Source organism: Chiloscyllium plagiosum, unplaced genomic scaffold, assembly GCF_037043375.1.
Source record: "Chiloscyllium plagiosum isolate Xiang-an unplaced genomic scaffold, Cpla_swu_hap1 HiC_scaffold_16, whole genome shotgun sequence".
NCBI lineage: Eukaryota > Metazoa > Chordata > Chondrichthyes > Orectolobiformes > Hemiscylliidae > Chiloscyllium > Chiloscyllium plagiosum.
Genome location: NW_028270154.1, coordinates 55516064 through 55539461, shown reverse-complemented (window position 1 = coordinate 55539461; position 23398 = coordinate 55516064). Strand labels below are relative to the sequence as shown.

Sequence of the window (23398 nt, the reverse complement as noted above, 5' to 3'; positions counted from 1 at the left end):
ATTAAGGGAGCAAATTTTGAGAATCAACTATCTCAGAGTGCTGGAGGTCTGTAAAAGATTACAAAGATGGGGGTGAGACCATGGAGTAATTTAAAAATAATGAGCATTTTAAAAATCCAGACATTGCATAATCAGAAACCCATACACATCAGCGATTAGAGGGGCAAGGATGAACTTGCAAGTAAGGACACAGGCAGCAGCATTTTGGATTACTATTACGGAGGGTAAAAACATGGGACAGCAGCCAAAAGTGCACTGGAATAGTCGAGCCTGCATGCAGCAAAGGCATGTATGTGAAAAACAACCAAAAATGGAGGCAAGAGCTGTGGAAAGAATTATTGAAGATATCTAGGATTCCTTGGTCTGCCAGAACATATATGGAATAAGTGTGGCCTCTCAGCTCATAAGGCACATGATCAAACTGCATGCAGAACACTTTTATAGCACAGCTAAAACAGACTTCCAAACTTAAGGAGCTGTCAGTCACATGTTCATACCACAATACACCCACTGTACCAAATGCCAAAAGCAAACTAACAACGATTGTCTCAATCTCCTAGATCTATTGTGCAACTGGCTAAATATGAGGAAGGAAGAATCTGCTCCTACACATAATATTCACTAAAAAATACATATTTTGTCTTTTCCAAAAACTGTATGTTAGTTTGTTGCAACAAAATTTTAGAAAGACTATCAGTTTGGCTTTGACAACAGTATTGGAGAAAGAAGAAAAATTGGCTCCCAATATTTATGGAAAATGCCTAGGTAAGCGAAATCACATTTATTTTCAAAAGCAGCATGGACATGAGGCCACTTTTATGATGCAATGTGAATAATGACTCAATCCCATTCTTCAAATCACATCCTCAATTTTTCATAGACTGTTGACCAATAGGTAATATTACAATATGGTAACGGCAGGGTGAGTAGGCAGGCCCCAAGTCTACCTCAGTGGCATTGGGAGAAACCTTACGCTTCTGGTATTATTCTAAACCACGTTCTAATCAACTAGTCAACCGAGTTTAATGATTACCCCTAAAACAGGTCAATGGGTTTGCTCTCTGTACTTATTAAAAGTTGAATAATTTGATTAGGATGTAAAACAGTAAAGGGAATAAATTGTGTATATGGAGATCAATTATGAATAATTTAGTGATAATCAGATATCATACTTTCAGATTTAGAAGTTTGGATGTTTGGCAGTGACTTTTTTGCCAGCGATTACTGGATTTGTGCAAACTGTTTGCTGGTTTATGCAGGAAATGTTCATTAACTGTATTTCTGACAGTTGCACCTGGTTTTCGGTGGTGTGAAGATCATTGTGAAAAATTAGAGAGGCTTTTGACGTAAGTCAGGACTACTACCTCCTGGATTAGTTCTGATTACCAAAGGGAACAGACAAAAATTTTCCAATTCCCAGATAATCTATCTTGTATCTGTTACTTTCTGTTCCTCCTATCAAAACTCGTGGATCTGGGCTGGGAAGTTTAAGTACTCTGATGCATATGATTTCACAATGGTGTGGATCAGCAGAATAGATACTTCCCTCAAGGTCCATCACTTTAGCATGTTCATAAACACAAGTCTGCAACAGATACTGAGACCAAATGTGTCTCAAAATTCTTCAGACCTAGATACTGTGCTAACCAAGTTCCCCTCCAAGCCATTCACAATCCTGACTTAGAAATATATTGCCGTTCTTTCACTGTCATTGGGCAAAAATCCTGAAATTCTCTCACTTGTAGCACTATGGATCCATCTGCAACACACGCACTGCAATGGTTCAAAAAGGCAACTCACCACTACCTTCTCAATGACAACTGGGGATGGGCAATAAAATGGTGGCCCAACCAGTGATGGCTCATCTCAAGAGTGAATTTTTTAAATTCTCAAAGGCAACAATTTGCCTTTGAGAAACTCTTTCTGAAGCGGGAGGAAACAAAGTTAATGGGAGATTTTCCAGTATCTAATCAGGATTTCCCAGCTGTTGAGATTTCCCACCTCACCACCTCTAGACTCAGTGGGAACACATGCCTGCTGGTATTGGCTACCCTGGTGCAATTTAATATTGCAATGACTGACTGGAGATGAGATTTCCACCAATCAAGCTGGAGAAATTCTGACTCCAGACAGCGTCTGGCCAAGCAGATTGGTTGGTTTTTGTCTCTAATCTCAGCAGTTAGCATGGGCTCCTTGGGCTGGGAATGGAGGTTAGCACAGTGGGAGAGCAAAGGATGTTGGAGGAGAGGTGGCAGAGGGAAGGGTGTGCAGCTACAGGGACAAATCTGAATCTTATCTTTGCCTGCATTTCTATCCAAACATTTAAAACCTTCTTTATCAAGCAATCTCAGATGGATCACTGTATTCTTCACTATTTTCAATTCAGCTTCCTTTAACAAACGTAGAAAACAACATTTATATTACTTGCTTGGAATGCTTCAGCAAGTGGTCATTCAAGTATCATGGCATTCACTTAAAATACCCCAACTTATGTTTCTGTGACTATGTTAGATGATACATTATGCATTACTCTAAATTGTTTCAAGAACATTTGAGAATTCATTATGGATTCAATGATCTCTCTGACCTTTGAAACCTATCTGTCTGTCAGTGTATTGATGTAGTAATTCCTCTAAGATAATTTCAAAGTGTGTTTCACAACCTTAGCATGTTATTTAAAATCTATTGCACAGCCCAACTGAGAGTATTCATATCAAGGTGAATGTGAAGTGTTGCTGGTATTATAGGAATTAAAGGAAAATATACTCACATGGGTCACGTTCACCCATCACTCAGGGTCTTGCTATTTGCACTGATTCGCTGTTAAGCAATGGCTTGATTTTAAAATTCCTATGTTGTTTTCAATTCTCTCCATGACCACACTCTCCCAATTACTAATATCCTTCAGCTCTACAATCTTGCATGATCTTCAGTCAACTCCTTCAATTCTAACCTCTTGAGGCAGCCCGATTTTAAGGCAGAATTCAGCCTTCAGTTATCAGGGGTGTGAGCTCTGGAATTCTTTCCTCATATCTCTTTGCCTCTCTCTTCCATTACAATACAGGTCATTGGCCAGGTTTTGTTACCTGCCCGAATTTTGGGTAATTTTGTTTGGCAATATTCCAAATAAGTGCCTTGGTACTGCTCACAATATTAAAGATACAATATACATTGTTGTTAGCTTTGTTGGTGCTGTGCAAAATGAATCCTTCATTTTTCTATATTAGTAAATATGATATAAGGCAAAATGAAATTTTTTTATTGTGCTCAATCTTTTGCAATATTCAAAGAGAAATGCTCACCAGAACAATTATTTTTAAGGTAGTAAAGGCATCAAGGGCATGGAGTAAAAGCAAGAATATGGCATTGAGTTAGAGGATCAGTCATATTCAAATTGAATGGAGGAGGAGGCTTGAATTGCTGAATTGCCTACATCTGTTCCTTGCTTCGATGTGTCTAACAATGCACAAATAAGGAACAGAGGAAAATAAAATTCCTAAAAATAATCAGGAGTGGCTGCAGATTCCCTTGATCACTTGCAGGAATAGCCATACCTTAATGGATAAATATCTGTTATCAACCACTGAAATGGCTGGATGCTTTCATTTAAAATAATATTATTCCTTCTGGCAAAGACTCATCGCTTGTGTTGAGTCACTGCGATCAAGCAAAAGTCATACTACACGAGAGTCAGACAATGACTGTCTCCACTAAAGGGTATCCAACCATCTCCCCTCATCATTCAACAGCATTACCATCATTGGATCTTCCACCATGAACATCTTCGGATTTACTAGTGACCAGAAATTGAATTTTATTAGCCATAAATTCTGTAGCAACTGGAGGTTAGAGACTAGGAATCACGTAACAGGCAACATACTCAGAGTTGGCACAGCTGTTGTTTCCCCAAACTCCAACAATAACATGAAGTGCCAGCCCTGTGAACTTACACACCAATCTTTTATCATACTTTACACTTTCAGAAGACCCACAGATGCCAATACAGTCACTTACAGCTCAAACAAACTTACCTAAGGAGGCGACTACCGTGAAATCACCATCTGATTCCCCATAATCTGTCCACCATCCACAAGGCACAAGTCAGGAAAGTGATGAATTATTCCCCAATTGTCCTCCTGACTTGTGCCCTGTAGATGGGTGCAGCTCCAACATTCAAGGCATTCAACACAAATCAAGGACAAAACAAACAACCTGATCACCACCTTATCCACCACTTCAAACTTTCACTCCCCATCATACAAATGTACAGCCGTGTGAAGCATCTTGCATACAAGATGAACAAAAGCACATTCCAAATAATGGAATTGTACCACTTAAGAGAAAAAGGGCAACACTCATCAAGGCTCTTTTGACAGCACCTTCCAAACCCATGACCTCCATCACCCCAAATGAAGAAGACCAGCAGATACATACGGACAGCGACAACTGCAAATTCCTCTCCAAACCATACACCAAATTTGATTTACAACCATATCACTGATCCTGCATCATCCCCGAGTCAAAATCCTGGTGCTCCCTCCCTAATAGCAGCAGTTCAAGGTGACATCTCACCACTATCTACTCAAGGGCAATAAATGATGACCTAGCCAACAATACCCACATTTTGTCAATGAATTGATAAGTTGTTTTTTTCATAAACATACATCCTCCTGACTTGGGACTATCATCCACCACTATCGCTGGGTCAATATCTTGGAACCCCCCCCCTCCTAATAGTGTTGCAGTGTATCTATACCAGGTGAGTTGTGTAAGAGTTCAATGTAACAGCTCACTACCATCATTTTAGGAGCAAATATGGATGGACAACAAATGTCAGCCTTGTTCACAATATTCACACAATATGAAAGAATTTTTAAAATCTGATGCATGGAGTTACTCACCTTACCTCAGTTGTTGCATAGCAAGTTATCAACATTTGCCTCACAAGATATTAATAATTGGATAAAGCATTACAAAATCCAAACTGTAGCATGCTCCTCAAAACTATCATTTTCAAGCTGCCATCCAAATATAGAGACTGCTCTTGGTCTATACACACTCCTACCATCTGGCACCATTTAGCACTACAGATATTGCAAGCTGAGAAGTATGTTTAATTATAGATGAGATACAACATCATAACACTTCAGACAACTCAATATCACAACAGAGCCACAAGTGATAACAAATGGTTAACTCTGGTCCTGAAATATTAAACTTTCTACAGATATAATCAGAAAGTCCAAGACATTCACATACCATTCCTGTATTTTGAATTAATACCATTCATACTGAAGGTTGCTATGTTGAAAGTTGGACAAACAAATCAATTTTTTTTTATCTTGTCCTTCAATCATTTCACTTGAATGACACAAGAGTGGTAGTAGTTGTTTTGTTTCTCTGTGATGTAGACATCTGGTCTTTCCAGATATCACATCAAAAACAACTTGCCACAATGTTAAAGTTTACTCATGAGCAAAGGAACAAATAAAAGTTTGTATATCAGTGGAGATAAGCAAACCATAATTGTTTAATTGAGTACAAACAAAACACTTCAAATAAAATGTTGTTTCTAAAAGCTATTACCTATCATGCTTTTAAAATAAGCAAAAGTTGTAACAATCCCTTTTTGCATGTTATTCTTGGTCATTGTTTGATCTAGATCTAGTCTAATAACTCGAGTGTAGTGTTATAGTTCCTAGGCCCCCTACTGGTGTTGCTTACAACTGATCAAATTTCTGCTTTAATGGTAAATTAAGTAGGGCATGCAGAGATTCTTGCTGACTGCACAGAAGCAAATTTGATTCTGCAGAATTATAACACAAGGTTTGTACTTTGGCGAAACAGCTCTCTTAGCATTTCCTGTTTACGTCACTAAGCTATCAGAGGTCACTTCTATGCAGGACGTACCTTGTGCCATCTTTAAAATATTAATCCATTCCATCTCAGCTCAGCTGAAGTGTGATCCAGCTTTAAACAGCAATGCAATCAATGTTGTTTCTCAAAGTAAATGACCTCAATGAGGAAAATGGTTGCATAATATTTTATTAAGCAGTAGACAAACCGGTTGCCAATGCAGTTACTACTAGTGTTATACATATATTACTGGGTTGACTTGTAATCAATCTCCCAAGGGAGAATTTACACTGCATTGTAATAGTTGTGTCAGTACTTTTTGACAAACCTAGACAAACAGCATAAAATACACTGAGTTATATAAAATATACATAGATTTTTTTAAAGTAGCTGCTATTCTCAGAACGTTTTAGAACTTCACTATCATATTTCAACATTCTACATTTCAATAATTCATCATGCCAGTGACCATCACTGACTTCTTGTTGCTGGCATACATAAGTCAAAATCCTTATTTTTAATTTACAAATCATTACTGCACTCTTCATCAACTTTTCACAACTTGAAGAATGGTGGAGAGGAGTTAGCCCACTAGTCAAGATTATGAAAAGGGATGTTGAATCTTTCTAATTTTAATATTGCTGTGCAATTGAGTCGCTACCCACTTAATGACTGAGAAAAAAGGATGATGCAATCCTGTTCATTTTCTGGTCTGCCTTAATCTGGTGTGAGTGAGTGAGTGTTTGGGGGGGGGGGGGGGCTGTTTATCACAATGTTGTAGATTACCTGGTTTATTTTCGGCCGTAGACATAGCTTTTGAATTAACGTGTGTCATATGTATATAATCCATCTTTACTGCAACAAGAACTGGGATTTCAAGCATTGACCAGCTTTTTCTTGCAAGCGCTGTAAGCTACATTAGGGTCAACATTCTCCAAGGAAACCACTTGAGAGCAAAGAGATGAAACTGAATGGATTGTAATGCTAAATAAGGTCCATCTAATGCCCCGGACAAATGTCCATAAGCATACTTTACTAATTATTGTAAAATCATGCCCCTTTACAATCACATTTTCTAACAGTTCCAAAAGTCAAGTGTTTGCTTTTCTCCCCCATTGCTCCTCAGCAAGTTGAATTTCTCTTGCAGTTGCACATTACTATTCAGACTTTCCATGTTGGCAGCAATAGATAAACACAGCGCAACGAATGAAGACATGTTTCTGGATCCTTTTTAATTAATGCAGGGCCACAGAACACAACCTGGCCCATTTGGGAGCAATACATTGTGTGGTGTGCCCATAAGAGAGCAAACTATCACAAGGGGTAAAAATTAAAACTTGTGGATAAGCCGTTGGAATTTCCTAATCAGATCTGTGAAGGAGTTGACTGATTCCGCAGAAGCTGCGCCCACGCCAAGTTCTGTGCCCATTTGTGATATTCCTGGGAAACAGCTTTAGCATGAACTCAAATGACATGGAAAGTTTTGTTCAGCAATATACAGGTTATGTACCCAGTCTTTAATAGCAAGAACTGTTCAAGAAAATTGTGGTTGCAATGTGTTTTAAAGTTAAATGTTTTTCAACAGTTTATCAACAGATCATGAGGAAACCATCAGCAATGTAATTTATTTACCAAAGATTTCACCCTCATGCAATGTTTGACCTATGGAGCAATATTGTCAATAGATTATGTAATAGAAATTTCAGGTAGAGGACGTTGCCCAAAACAATGAAGGGCAATGAATCTGCTTATTCCTGTTCACTGTACGACTTTGTTACTATCCCTATATCAGTAATGAGTTTACATTAACATAAACGTTCCAAAAAGAAACCTCTTCAGATATTGTCATTGCTTCTCTCAGCTGGTATTACAACCCTGTGCAACTATCACCAAAAATAGCTCTGTAGCACTAGATGGCAGTGTCAAGGGTCACACTGAGGTGATCCATTAAAGAGCTTTGGTGCATCCTATATTAATACAGTAAGTAGATCGGGCCAGACACTGGAAAGTTAGAACGTGTCAAAAAAAATACAAGATTGGCAATGGAATTGCTGGCTGTCATTTTATATTAGCCATAACTGTTTGCGAAGCGCGATAATACAGCTTTTAAGTTTACCAGGCCATTCTAAATAAATGATCTTTAATAGCCAGGCTGGAACATCTGAAATAACCGCAGGTAGTTACAACTGACATTCGATAAACAAAGTGTTTTATTTTTACACCTCTGCAGGGTAAATGCTTTTAAGTGGTCAAGTTACTTAAGATGTGCGGCGAGTGTTTTCAGAAACGCAGAGGCAGAGGGGTTCATCCTCGCCTCCCAGCGCTGGAGTAGAGTGGAGACGTCAGCACTGGTCGGTGCAGTAAGTCCTCATGTGACACATGATCAAACAGCTTTTCATAGTCCGTGCTCGCAGGCTGCACGCAATGTATATTAGCATTAATACTATAGAAACACTATTCATATTTGTCAAGGTTTACTTTGCCTTCGGAGGAATCAATATGATTAATTCCAAACAAACATACAAAAATAAAAATCCCTTTCAGCGTTACGGTATGTAATTTGAAGCATTATTATAAATCACATGCAAGAGACTGCTCAAGTTTGTAACTACATAATCAGGAGCATTCGGGACGCCTGCCCCTATCCGACAATCTGGAAGAAAATACTAATCAGTGTTATCGCGCCTTAGGAAGAGGACGGCGCGAGTTTGGGCAAGAAATAACGAGGCGGCTCTAACATGTCACTCATTCTGTAGTGGTCCCAACTGGAGTTTGCTGCCGTCATCTGCCTTGCTCTAGATCTATTACATGTGCATTAAATGTTAAGTAATTCCCAAAGTTACGCAAGCTCTCAGACTGTTTCCTGTTGAATCCATCTGTTTCCCTGTTATACAAGAACATGGAAAGAAGAAATAAATGTTGTTCTTCATCTGCCCTCATTCTCCAGGAAACTGACTTTTAACACTGTGCCTGAAATGAAGCATCTAGGCGGAGTACAAGTTGCTGATTTTTATTTTGTCACCCCCATCCCAACCTTTCTGTTTCTCCCTCACGCTGCCTCTTCTGTAGACGCACTTTGGAAAGCGATTGCGGGGCTCAGTGCAAAAAGGAGAGTCGAGACGAGATTGATTGTAACTTGGTGCGCCCACGTGTCCGGAATGAATGAATGAAGCGATCCCGGGCAATTGACACTTGGAGGGATTTGCTACAATTGTAACCCGGCAACCAGCAGGTAACCAGGCAGCCAGGGCGCGAGCGGGCGCTCAGGTGCTGCCTCGGGTTCCGAGCACGTGAAGCCGGTGCTTGCGCTCCATCTCCAACACAAACAGGACTTTGCAGAAAGAGAGAGATAGACAAGAGAGAGAGAGAGAGCCGGCTAGCCGCTTCAAGAGAGGGGGATAGAAACACCTCCAACCAGGGCCGCGCTTAGGAACCGGCTCCACTCTCATGCAAGGAAAGGCAAGCGAAGCGCCGCTCCTTACCTGAGACTCTGCGTTTTCTGTCAGGTAGTTGAAGACGAATAAAGAGAAGTCCTCGTCCGTGAGCGTGCAATCCGCCATCTTCCCGCGGTGTGTGTGAGAGAGAGAGAGAGAGAGTGAGTGACGGTCGCGGAGATCCCCAGAGCCGGCACAGTGAGCTCACTGCTGCTCCTCGGCCGGCCCAGTGGACGGTAGCGGTACTGCAACTCGTCTGCCGTCTTGCTACACCAGAGGGTGGCAGCGTGCGAGTCAGTGTGCACTATCGCCTTTCCTGTGTTTTATTTCTCCCCCCCACCTCCCCAAAGCAAAACGGCGATTCGTTTTGACTGTCGAATCTCAAAAACATAACCCGTTGTAGTTATCGAATGGATTCTTTTTTTCACTGATACTTAGAAACTAATCGTGATGGTGCAAAGACGCGAGCATTCGGCATTCTAACTATGAAGACTAGTTTGAGTTAGGGCAGAGTGGATTGTCTGAAGGCAAAGGATATATCAGCAGGTGTCTCCGCTTCACAGAAAAAAAATGTCAATTTTTAGACATGTAATTAGGTATCTCATGCTAAATTGTATATGATACATAAAAATAACCGAGAAGGGGGGAGAGGGTGTGGATTAAACGAACCAGCGCTTTTACATAATTCACATTATAACAACGCTATTAGTACACAGGACTGAGAGCGAGATAAACTACAGGTATAAGCACAGGAAAACAGCCACAAAACACAATCAATGATCAAATACATCCTGGACCTGTAAAAGTTTGAACATGACTGGAGATTTTATTCATTGACGATCTAATGGTGCATGGTGAAAGGGTGCGCATGTCAATATGCGAATAATCACAGAATGAACAAACACATCGCTGTACTTTTATTATTATTATGATTTAGACTTGCATGAAACACACTGCTAAATTGACAAAAGGGGGTGTGAAGGTCTGATGCGAGGAGGAGAAAAGGTGTTAACAGAGCAATCTACAGTCCAAGGAACTGCAATCTGTACACTTCAGTTTTCATTATCTCAAAATCTGAATTAGAAAATAGGATTATCACACTAGGGGACTGCAATATTCAGACAAGTCATTTATCAATGCCGTTTTCACCAATAGAAAGGTGCTTTTTTTGGAGATATATAATATATTTTACCAACTGACAGGGGAAGGGAGAAATCTCAACATTGTACAACACATGTTGTACAAACAGCCCCAATCCTCTTTTGTTTATTTTCATTATCACCTTCATCATCATTTGCTTCACATATCGTGCAGATAAGAACAGAGATCTGCCATCATATCAACTTGATTAGTCCAAATCCTTGCTGACAAGATTTAAAAAAGAAAACAATGATAACAAATATCACCGCAAAAACTTATTTCATATAGCCATTTTAACATAATGAAATATCCAATGGTGCTTCACAGGATCATGATAAAACAAGGTACGAGTCCAAACAACCATGTAGGCAGATATGAAGTCAAATGACAAAAACGCTTGATCAAAGAGCTTAAGAATTATCTTACAAGGAGAAAGTGCCAGAGGGACTTCCAGAATTTGGGCTTACATCACTCATGTCATGGGTGGCACGGTGGCACAGTGGTTAGCACTGCTGCCTCACAGCGCCAGAGATCCGGGTTCAATTCCCACCTTAGGTGACTCTCTGTGTGGATTACATTACATTACATTACAGTGTGGAAACAGGCCCTTCGGCCCAACAAGTCCACACCGACCCGCCGAAGAGCAACCCACCCATACCCCTACATTTACCCCTTACCTAACCAATTTAGCATAGCCAATTCACCTGACCTGCAGGTCTTTTGGACTGTGGGAGGAAACCGGAGCACCCGGAGGAAACCCACGCAGACACGGGGAGAACGTGCAAACTCCACACAGTCAGTCGCCTGAGGCGGGAATTGAACCCGGGTCTCTGGCGCTGTGAGGCAGCAGTGCTAACCACTGTGCCACCGTGCCGCCCATTCTCCCCGTGTCTGTGTGGGTTTCCTCCGGGTGCTCCGGTTTCCTCCCGCAATCCAAAAAATGTGCAGGTTAGGCGAATTGGCCATGCTAAATTGCCCGTAGTGTTGGGTGAAGGGGTAAATGTAGGGGAATGGGTCTGGGTGGGTTGCGCTTCAGCAGGTCGGTGTGGACTTGTTGGGCTGAAGGGCCTGTTTCCACACTAAGTAGTCTAATCTAACCACAAATGGCAGAGCAATTGTGATGGAAATTCACGAGAGACCAAGATTAGAGAAACATATTCTTAAGAGGGTTGTTAGTTTGAAAAAGAAATGTAAAGCCAAGGAGAGATGTGAAAACAAGAAAGAGAATATTTGACTGGGAACTAATGAAAACCAACAAGAGCAAAAGTTATGAACAAAACAAGACGAATGTGAGGTAAGATATAGTCGGCAGAGAGGTCATGGCTTTACAGAAGTAAAAAATGGTAATTGCCAGACAAATAGAATGATCAAAGTCTAGGCGTAATGAAAGCATGAGTGAGTGAATGAATAAATTCATTCAAGAGCTTCAAGAGCAGATAAGCTGAAATGGGGTGAAGTTGAGAGATTTTTTAAATCAAAAACAGAGATGGCACAAGTCTGAGATCAGAAGGACATCTCAGTATCAAATTTACAACAATCACTATAACACCACAACATGTAGGAATTGAAGTAGGCATTCAACCTTTCTAGGTAAAAACAATGACTGCAGACGCTGGAAACCAGATTCTGGATTAGTGGTGCTGGAAGAGCACAGCAGTTCAGGCAGCATCCGAGGAGCAGTGAAATCAACGTTTCGGGCAAAAGCCGAAACGTTGATTTCACTGCTCCTCGGATGCTGGAATCAGGAATACAGGCAGAGAGCCTGAAGGGTGGACAGATAAGTGAGAGGAGGGTGGGGGTGGGGAGAAAGTAGCATAGAGTACAACAGGTGAGTGGGGGAGGGGATGAAGGTGATAGGTCGGGGGGAGGAGGGTGGAGTGGATGGGTGGGAAGGAAGATAGGCAAGTCATGGGGACAGTGCTGAGCTGGAAGTTTGGAACTGGGGTGAGGTGGGGGAAGGGGAAATGAGGAAATTGTTGAAGTCCACATTGATGCCCTGGGGTTGAAGTGTTCCGAGGCAAAAGATGAGGCGTTCTTCCTCCAGGCATCTGGTGGTGAGGGAGTGGCGGTGAAGGAGGCCCAGGACCACCATGTCCTCGGCAGAGTAGGAGGGGGAGTTGAAATGTTGGGCCACAGGGTGGTGTGGTTGATTGGTGTGGGTGTCCCGGCGATGTTCCCTAAAGCGCTCTGCTAGGAGGCGTCCAGTCTCCCCAATATAGAAGAGACCGCATCGGGAGCAACAAATACAATAAATGATATTGGTGGGTGTGCAGGTAAAACTTTGATGGATGTGGAAGGCTCCTTTAGGGCCTTGGATGGAGGTGAGGGAGGAGGTGTGGGCGCAGGGTTTGCAATTCCTGCGGTGGCAGGGGAAGGTGCAGGATGGGAGGGTGGGTTGTAGGGGGGCGTGGACCTGACCAGGTAGTCACGGAGGGAACGGTGTTTGCGGAAGGCGGAAAGGGATGGGGAGGGAAATATATCCCTGGTGGTGGGGTCCGTTTGGAGGTGGCGGAAATATCGGCAGATGTTTTGGTTTATGCGAAGGTTGGTAGGGTGGAAGGTGAGCACCAGGGGTGTTCTGTCCTTCAACTTTTCTAGTCTAATCTGCCATTCAGTGATATCATGTCTCAAATCCTCTTTTCTGCCATTTTCCACATAACCCTTGATTCCCCTCTTGATGAAAATAAAATTTCAGCTTTGAGTATTCTTAATGACCCAGCCTTGATAATTGTCTATTGCAAAGAATTCCACAGATTTACTACCCTAGAGAAGAAATTCCTCCTCAATTCTGTCGTAACTGGCTGACTCTTACTCTGAGATGAAACCCTCTGATTCTAGACTCTCCTACAAGGCGAAACAGTTCTTCTGCATCGATCCTGTCAAGATCATTAACAATTGTGAATGGTTTTATAAGGTCCTTTTTCTAAACTTCAATGAATACAAATCCTCCCTACTCACTCTCCTTGTGGAAAATCCCTTCATACATGGGATCAATCTCATGAATCTCTTTAAATCAACTCCAATGTCATTATGCCTTTCCTTAAAAAAGGGACCAACATTTTTCACAGTATTTTAGGTGTAGTCTTGCTAGCACTTTGCATATTTTAGCAAGACTTCCTACTTTCATATTCCCTTCCCTTTGAAATAAAGGCCCTTTGAATATTTCCGTTTGAAATAAATTCTATTCACCTCCCCTCTTACTGACTGAACTTCTCTGTTGCCTTTTGTGGTTTCTGCCAACTCCCAAATCTTTCTGTGCTGGAGCTTTCTGCAGCCCTTTCTTCTTTTAAATAATATTCAGCTATTCTAGTCTTCCTGCCAAAGTACATAACCACATTATATAACAAGATTTTGCCTATTCACTTAACCTAACTATATCCTCACTCCTTGCATTCCCACCTGTTGTGTAATCTGCAAATGTCAACTAAACCATGAATGGCTCAAATTTTTTTTTCAAATTTCAAATTGATTATCTGATTGAATACTTGTGAACGAACCAGAAGTCGATGCTTTGGAACGCTGATCAGCATGTGCAGAACCTCAGAGTGGCCACACAGTAGTGCACAACTTAGAGGGAACAGTGCAAGCAATTAATTTAGAAATTAATTATGGCCCCAGCACTCATTATTGTATCATTCCAGTTACAAGAAGCCATCTGGAAAATGCCCCCTTTAGCCCAACTCTGTCTTCGATTAGTTAGCCAATTCTCTATGCATGATACCATACTGCACCCAACAGCAGCAGGTCTCATCTTGTTAAGTAGACTTATGTGTTGTACTTTATCGTTAGGTTTACAAAAAAAGAGTTTGATAATACATCTTCTAACTCCCTATTACCTATTCTGCTTGTTACCTCCTCAAAGGATTCCAGAGAAACTGTTATGCATGATGTTTCAAATGGACAGGCTTAATTTCAGACTGTTGCCAAGGAGTGGAGTAGAGTCAGTAGTTAGGGAACAGACTTTGGAGTGGTAACTGAAAACAATAGCTTCAGACTTCACTATATTTAATTAGAGGAAATTTCTGCTTATTCAGTACTGGTTGTTGAAAGAACAATCTGACAACTTACTCCCATACAAATTTGACATATCCTCTGCTTCTGCTGCATTTTTATTGTGCACTTTTACATGCATAGATATTTTTGAAATAAATAAAGCTGACGAATAGTTATTAACAATTTTGGTAAGAAAATAATTAACTCTGTAAGATTAATAATTATGGAATCAACAGTTTTTTTCCAGCATCCAAAATGCTGCCAAATGTCACACGTCCAAAGCTTTATGTCTTCAGGATCAACTAAACCATGAATGGCTCAAATTTTTTTTTTCAAATTTCAAATTGATTATCTGATTGAATACTTGTGAACGAACCAAAAACAGGAAGAAATCAATGAGGAATGATTAATCAGCAGCTGTAGTTTTCACTCTACTTATGTGCGACAATGATGGCTTGGATTTTCTGGTTGGCAATTTAACAATCTCTGTAGATTTCCCTTTTCCAAACAGCAGTTTAAATCTGGTACCAAGCCAAGTTGATCTCACTGTGTGCAGCAGTGATGTCAGCAAATAGGTTCAGCAGCACATGACATTGAAGTATTCTCACACGGCCAACCAAGGAAGTTTTAAAATACTGAGTCCCTTAATCTTTAATCTGGATTTTCAGAGATATTCATAAATAATTTATGATCTGGTTAAGATAGAAACTAAAATAAATATACATAATATTTAAAAAATAATTTTAAAAATCAATTACCCTCTGGACCGGAGAATTCCAAAAATTCACCATTCTGAGTGAAAAAAGATACGTCCTCACCTCCTTCTTCAGAGGCTATTTTCTGGACACCTCCACCCCCCCATCCCCACCCCAAATGGGGGAAACATGTTTCCAATTCTACCTGTTAAGCCAGGGAACTTTTTAAATATATTTTAATGAGGATCATCTCTCATTTTTTCTCAATTGCAGAGAATATAGGCCTAGTTTCCCCAATCTCTTCTCATTGAAAACTCCCTTTATAGCAAGTAAAGATATTTCAGGGCCAGTAAAGGTGTTTTGTAGCAATTACAAATATTGTGCAGCATTACAACTCATTCAACAAGATGCAACATTTTAAAGGGTTTTACACAAAGTTTGACAATGGAAAAGGAGAAGTTTTCATTAGTTCATAAATTTCCACTGCAGTCTTTGGGGTGCCTCTATGGTGCATCCTTTGGAGGAATATTGGATTACTGACAACACCTTCTGGACTTCCATGTTTGACGTTTACAGACTCACAAAATTGCTGTCAGTTTCAGTAGAATGATAATGGCAAATATTGATAGTTTTACTGCCAACATCACTGCAAAATTCAGGCCAATACTTAGAGTACAACCTATACCACATGCCAAGCAAATTAAAAGGCAGCTAGTTATAGCTCCTGTGCACATAATACCCCAAAAACGCCAACCTACACTCGCAGGCAATTTACAACTCAGTGGTCATATTGAACAAAATTCAAAGTATATTTAAATGTTTTCAGTATTGTTTTCAGCATTGTTTACAGTTTAAGACAGCAGTAACAATTCTGAGTTAATATTGTTAATTTGGAAGGTGTTTACTTTCTTTCACTTTGTGGAAAAGGTTGTTATTTGAAATGGGAATGTGTCTGGAGGAAATGTTTTATGAGGCTCTTTGATATTGACTTCAGACACTGTGACCAAAATCAGCCAGCCTGGACCAAGGTAAGTGGTTATTTCTTCAGATGTCAGTCACAGGCCTTAAAGTAACAAAATCATTCTGGACACTGTGGCTATAATGACCACTCCAAGAACACATATAAAGCTATGAGAGATTAAAAGAAAGTATGAAGGATGTATATATTTGCAATCATGTATGTAACTTAGAAGGGAATAAGCATGTACAGTACTAGTATTGCAAATACTGCAAATATAAATGAAGCAAATATATATTAGTGTGGACAGAGTCATAGAGGTATATAGCACAAAAACAGGCCCTTCAACCCATGCTGACGAGGTTTTGTGAATTGAACTAGTCCCATTTGCCTGCGTTTTGGCCCACATCTGTCTAAATCTTTCTTATCCATGTACCTGTCCAAATGTAACTGTATCTGCCCATGCCACATCCTCTGGCAGCTTGTTCCATGTAAGCACCACCCTCTGTGTGAAGAAAATGTCCCTCACATCCATTTCAAATCTTTTCCCTCTCACCTTAAACCTGTGCCTCTAATTTTGGACTCCCCTACCTTGGAGAAAAGACCATGGCAATTCAGCTTCTCCATGCTCCATGTAGAGATTTTATAAATCTCTACAAGGTCACCCCTTAGCTTCCTACACTCCAGGGGGAAAATATTCAGCCTCTCCTTATAACTCAAACCTTCCAGTTTCAGTAACATCCTTTTAAATCTTTTTTGCACTCTTTCCAGTTTTATGACATCCTTCTTATAGCAGGGTGACTAAAATGGTATGCAGTATTCCAAATGTGGCCTAACCTATGCCTTATACAGCCATAACATGACATCCCAGCTCCTGCACTCAATGTTTTCACCAATGAAGGCGAATATGCCAAACATTCTGAGTCTACCTGTGATTCCACTTTCAAGGAACTATGTATCTGCACCCCTAGGTCCATCTGTACAACAACATTCTCCAGGGTCCTATCATTCACTGCATAAGTCCTGCCCTGGTTTGTCTTACTAAAATGCAACACCCTGCACTTATCTGCATTATGCTCCATCTACCATTCCTCAACACACTGGCCTAGTTGATCAAGATCCTATTACGCTCATAGATAAACTGTTGAGGAAAGTTTTAGAAGATCAGAACAACGTCACTGTTACAGAATGTTATGGAATATTTGTAGAGTTGTGTATATCTTTTATTATGTGTATCTTTGATTATTATTATTCTAATTTAGTATCAGTCCTGTCATAGATTACTTCTGAACATTGGCTGCAATACCATGAACAAACCATTCTCAGGTTTTCTTTTAGCCTGTGTTTTGTAAGTATCAGAAAATTCAGCTCAGGCCTTCTATAGTTGTAGAAGTAACATATTATTGTTGATAATCTCGACGTTTATATATAGATATAAAAAAATTAGAGAAGAAAATTGGCAAAAGGGGACAAGCGAACACAGGGAGAAAATAAAAGGTTATAAGAAATAGGAAAAGGATATATGAAGTGTCTTCACCCAAGCCAAACATTAAAGCAACTTTTAGCTATCTTTATAAAGGCCGTAAATACTAGATTGAAACAAGAGTCTGCCATGAATGCTGCCTGTGAGCCCTGAAATTCGAAGACTAGTGCTTGTAAACATCAAAATACAGTTTAATCTACATTCTGTACAAGTTTTTAAAACAATTTTAGAAAGTGACTTGCCTAGCAATACTTACCCAGCCATTAAGTGATGACTTTGAGCATTTCTCAAAGTGATTTGTGATCTGACTGGCAGCATAGAGCGAAAGGGACCCAAAAAGAGCTGTTGATGCTGCATATCAAACAAACACAGAAGTTTTCAAAAAAGCTCAGCAGGTCTGGCAACATCTGTGCAGAGAAATCAAAGTTAACGTTTCAGGTCTGTGACTCTGCCACAGAACTAAGGTTCACTGGACCTCAAACATTAACTGTGATTTTTCTTCACAGCTGCTGCCAGACCTGCTGAGCTCCTGTTTTTGTTTCCGGTAGAGCAAAAGGGAATTGTTGGAATGGTTTTCAGAGTATAGTTCTGTCAAGACCATATTTTATTCTCTATATTTTGATTGTGGAGTGATATGAGAAATGTACAATTTTAAAACTAACACGGATTATTAAAAAGATTACTGCATTTTTGTTTTGAAAAGTAGGTGATCACATTCATGCTGTGTATACTGCAGCCTGTTCAAACAGTGGGGGAGATAACTACAGACCAGGTGTGGGCAGAGGGAAATTTAGCTGGGACTAAGTGGTGGATTGGTCCTTGGAGTGCTGGCCAGTTGTCAATAATATAGGCCTCTTGCCTGCCAACAATTAGGTGATTGCCTTCCAGGGAACTATACAGCTCATGGGAATAAACAGTAAAGCTCGAAGCCTTTGGATTTCTGAAAAGGGAGACGGTGTATTTCTCTCTGCACTATCTGGGGGTATGAGCCTAGATTCCCAGATTCCAGTAAAATTGTCTCCAAAGTTTCTGCCATCTTAATCTTCCCAATTTTCTCATCATAGAAGACATATGTGTGTGCAGTGGTAATGTACCAGAACCAAAAGGACCTGCTTGAATTCCCACCTTCCTTGGAGGTATGTCATAACATGAGTGAACAGGTTGATCGTTTTATAAAATAGAACTTTTTTTTAACAGGGTGAGAACCTGTTTATGGCGCTCTATTGTAACGGTCTGGTGTATCTGCTACATAAAATGTTAAACGAGTGTAGCTGCTGTTCCGTGACTGTTGGATCACACGCCTCTTCCTGTTGGTCTCCTCATGAACGATTGTAACTTCCGCGAAAACTCGAATCACATTGCAGCGCGTTCGTCGATCTTCCTCTCATTGGGAAGAATTCCTCCTGATAAAGTTTCGTAAGGTCACTCGACTTAAATGTTCACGTTGTTTTTCCCTGCACACATTTGCTTTGACAATAATATTTGTGTCTGGTCTTAAGCACAACTTCCTTGGGTTTGTGTTTTGCTTCGGTCCTGCCTCTCGCCCCCCCACTTCCTCATTCTGAGCTTCGTTTGTGCCTGTTCCTTGAGGCAACCTCCCCTCGAGCTGGCAGAGGTTTCTGTTAGTTTCCTGTAGTCACTCTACTGTCACTGTAATCGACATTGTCTAGGTATAGGAGCAAAACTGGTTTGATTCATTCCTGTTTTTCAAAACAGGGCATACTGCACTTTGCAGCTCACAGTGACAGGCGTTCCGCAGTGACTATCTCCAGCTCAGCAAGATGAGTCATACAGTCTGACCGATGGAGATCAATGTTGTACGATTCACAATGTTGAAACTGAATTAAGAACCAAAAATGTACGGAAGTAGTTCCTGACAAGAAACTGATTTATAATGGACACAATGAAAGCATGCAGCAAATCCTCCCTGTTCATTTCACTGCAGTAAATCCCAAGTGTTCCTTGCAAACATGTAGACAGACTTGTTTTACGTGAAATTCTCCCGCATTTGTTCCGCAAAATCGCCTTTCACCCATGAAGGATGTGAGAAGAGTGAACATTTGAAAGCTGCGTGTATCATTCTGTATGTGCGCCTATGTGTCACTGCGCGGAATCTTGAGGAAACTGGAGGGAAATCTGTTTGACCTTCAGTCCTTTCCATTAAACCTGGAAAATGCCGAGTATTCGGAGTTTTTTTTTAAACGATAAAATCAGCGTGGCACGTGTTCAAAATACGGATGGTCTAGAAAAAAAACGAATTCTGAGTGATTAGAATTTAAAACTGATTTGTCACCTGACTGTTTTCCAGTTACAATCAATTGTCCTATTGAAAAGGACGAAGAACAGGGTTTTTTGAGATGGTTAAATCAGATCCCACGTCCTGTCAAAAGGTCATCGATTTAAAATGTGAACTGTGCACTCCTGTCTGGCAAATGTTTCTGTTCTGCTGAATGTTTGCACCATTTTCTATTTTTTATTCAACATTCTATGTCCTTTTAAAGGCTTTGTTTATTCATCTATAAATGAAAGTAACTGTCTCTCATCTCTGCATAGATGAAGTTCAATATGCATAGAAATTTAAGGCCAAAGTATTCAACTGTAATTGACTGTATAAAAGTAAAATACCGCAGATGCTGGAAACCTGAAACAATAATATAAAACGATGGAAATAATTAGTGGTCTCAGCACCTTAACATTTGAGGAGAAAGAGTCAATATTTCAAATATTATATCAACTGGAAAATACAGTGAGGGGAGGGAGAAAAATAATTCTATAATAAAGAATAAGACGAGAGACTAATTGACAAAACATGGAAGGCAAAAAGAGATGGTAATGGAATAAGAATGAGCATTCTTCAGACTATTTCAGAACTTCATCCATACACCTATAGTGACGTTGAAGGCTCCGGCCTTGCCCCCTTCATGAACCTGCATGCATCCAATCTTCTAGAATAATGCCCCGTTCCCCAACATCCATCTACTTGTGGATCCAACTTGTCCCCATGGCCCAACATCACCTCAAATTTAAAATTCTCTTGTGTAAGATCCCCCGTATCCTCACATCTACCTACTTCTGCAAACACCTTCAGCTTTAAAAGTCACTGAAGATTATGTTTCTCTCATGTATCCCTGTTTTAGATTGTTCCATCTGAAATCTAGAATTCCCTTCATAAACTTTCCATCTCGATTTCTTTGTTTCTACTTGGAATATGAGCTTTCATTCTAGCCCATGTTAATTGCTCATTTATCACCCCTATTCCAGCCTCGGGTGACTATCTGTGTGGAGTTTGCACATTCTCCCCATGTCTGGTGGTTTCCTCCGGGTGCTCTGGTTTCCTCCCGCAGTCCAAAGATGTGCAGGTTAGGTGAATTGGCCATGCTAAATTACCCATAGTGTACTGCAATGTGTAGGTTAGGTGCATTCGTCAGGGGAAATGTAGAGTAATAGGGGAGGGGAATGGGTCTTGGTGGGATACTCTTCAGAGGGTTAGTGTGGGCTTGTTGGTCTGAAGGGCCTATTTCCACACTGTGGAGATTCTAATTCTAATTACCCCTTGGATAAGTTGGTGGTGAACTGCATTCTTGAATAGCTGCAGTTGTTGGGGTATGTGGACACCCACAGTTCTGTTAGGAAGTGAATTCCTGTATTTTAACCCAGTAATAATGAAGGAATAGCAATATAATTCCAAGTCAAGATGGTGTATAGCTTGGAGCAGAATGTGCAGGTGGTGGTGCTCCCTTGTATTTGCGGCCATTGTCCTCCTACATGCCAGAAGTCACAGGTTTGAAGATGCTGTGGAAGGAGCCTTGGAAGTTATTGCATCATGTAGATGATACATGCTACTGTCACTGTGCATCAGTGGTGAAAGGAGTGAATGTTGGCAGTGGTGAATGGGATGCCAGTCAAACAGACTGCTTTGTCCTTGATGGTGTCAAGTTTTGTAAGTGTTGTTAGAATTGTACCCATCCAGCCTAATGCAGAGTCTTCCATCATACTCCTGATCTGTGCCTTGTAGGTAGTGCACAGACTCTGGGGAGACAGATGATGAGTTACTGCAGAATTCTTGGCTTCTGACCTGCTCTTGTGGCCACACAATTTGTATGACTGGTACACTTCAGTTTCTGATCAATGGCAACACCTAAGATGTTGATAATGGGGGATCCATTGATGGTGATGTAATTGATCATCAATGATGTTAAAATGCTTCTTGAAACCTAGCTTTTTGACCAAACTTTGAACCACAAGACATTAGAACACTTGACAAAAACGTCTGGTGAGAGTGTTCCATAGGAGCACTTCAAAAGACTAAATGGCATGAAAACTGCTTTATAAATGTAAGTTGTTGTGGTTGCACATTTCTGGATTTTGTTTTGATACATAAAGGGATAATTATGATGGTGTTGTCAGACATTTAGAGGCTGACCTTGCAAAGGAGCTATTAATCTCCAATTTTAATCATTAACTGACAGGTTTAGCAGTGATTGACCCTGCTGCCTATAGGGATTAACCAATTGCCACAACAAGTAGCCAGACCTATACATCTTCTCCAAAGGGAAGAGAAAAAGAAGAATGAATATGTGAGTTAATCCTAGTTACCTGGGCTTGCTGGTTCAGATGTAGGGACACTACCACTGCACCCCAAAGCCCCAGCAACTTGCTGTATACTTTCAGATTTCCAATACCCACAGCAGTTTGGTTTTGTAAAAACAAGTTACATAATTTGCTACCCAACTCCTTAACAAGTATGTATTAAGAATCAGTTGCCATTTCAGACACTGAGTGCATTGAATGCTCTTCTTCTTATCTGTAGCTATCCTCCCAGTAACTTGCAACTTCCTGTGATTGTTCAAATGTAGACTTTAAGCTATCCATAAAAACAGTGAAAACATTAATAAGTGATGCTGCATCTATTATGATGCAAAGGTCATCCCAACAGTTGTCACTAGTGTTTTGCTTCTCTGAATTGTAGACCACACCACAAACATATTTATTTGAACTATTCCAAGCAGCTCAATGGCATTTTTATGGAGGAAAAGTATTTCTCAAAAAACATCTGTGGTGAAGGTTCATGTTCCAGTATTTTGTAGTTTTCAGTTGTCACTGAAAATTAACAGATTCTTTCTCCTCTTTGAAGGCAGCAGGTGGGATATTATGAGTATATTAATAAACCTACTCATGTGGGCCTTCTGTGTGTATGGATACAATGATGCACCATATGGCACAAGTCATAAAAGTACATGGTCCCTGAATTTCCTCAGATGTTTGGCTACAATGCTGCAATAACTTAATCAGAACCGCCATTTCACATAGAGACTTTCTAGATCATTTATTGACCCTACCAGGCTTTGGTGGCACAAAATTAGAGAAAAGTAAATGACTAGCTTGGCAACTTGTAATTGTTCTGCATGTCAACCATACACCAACAGTCCATTGGAGTTTGTTTTAAGAATCTGCCTTTTTAGCAATTAACTCTACCCATTCCAGTGCAATTGTGAAATTTGGACATACGTTACCTATGATTTCCCAACCACTCTTCATAATAATTAATTGAAATAAAAATACAGAGAGTTGGAAAACCAGGTTGCTGATTCAGTATCATCTGTTTACCCTGTTGTATGGTCATGACACTGTTCATATAATATGTATTGCAATACATTTTTAGCTCTGGAGCAGGCAGATATACCAAGCAGGCAAAAGTGAGGACTGCAGATGCTGGAAACCAGAGTTTAGATCAGAGTGGTGCTGGAAAAGCACAGCAGGTCAGGCAACATCCGAGGAGCAGGAAAATCGACATTTCGGGCAAAAGCCCTTCATCAGGAATGGAGGCAGGAAGCCTCCA

The 23398-nt window shown here is 40.4% G+C and overlaps 1 protein-coding gene and 1 long non-coding RNA gene across 4 annotated transcripts in view; one reads left to right on the top strand and one right to left on the bottom strand.

The window, feature by feature from the left end:
• Nucleotides 1-9521, bottom strand: part of LOC122556711 (peroxisome proliferator-activated receptor gamma coactivator 1-alpha) — a 147046-nt gene extending 137525 nt beyond the window's left edge. The window contains exon 1 of one of the 3 annotated variants that reach the window (XR_015759785.1): nucleotides 9339-9521. Coding sequence is in view for 2 of the 3 variants with exons in the window: in XM_043703778.2 (XP_043559713.2) it covers nucleotides 9339-9416 (78 nt within the window). In the remaining variant the exon portion in view is untranslated. The remainder of the gene's footprint in view (nucleotides 1-9338) is intronic. The other 2 variants (XM_043703778.2, XM_043703779.2) reach the window with 2 other exon arrangements.
• LOC148147544 (uncharacterized) lies at nucleotides 8751-23122 on the top strand. The gene is made up of 3 exons (XR_015759786.1): nucleotides 8751-9088; nucleotides 18757-18980; nucleotides 19276-23122. It is a non-coding gene; the product is annotated as an uncharacterized LOC148147544 (long non-coding RNA).
• Nucleotides 23123-23398: the final 276 nt, after the last annotated feature.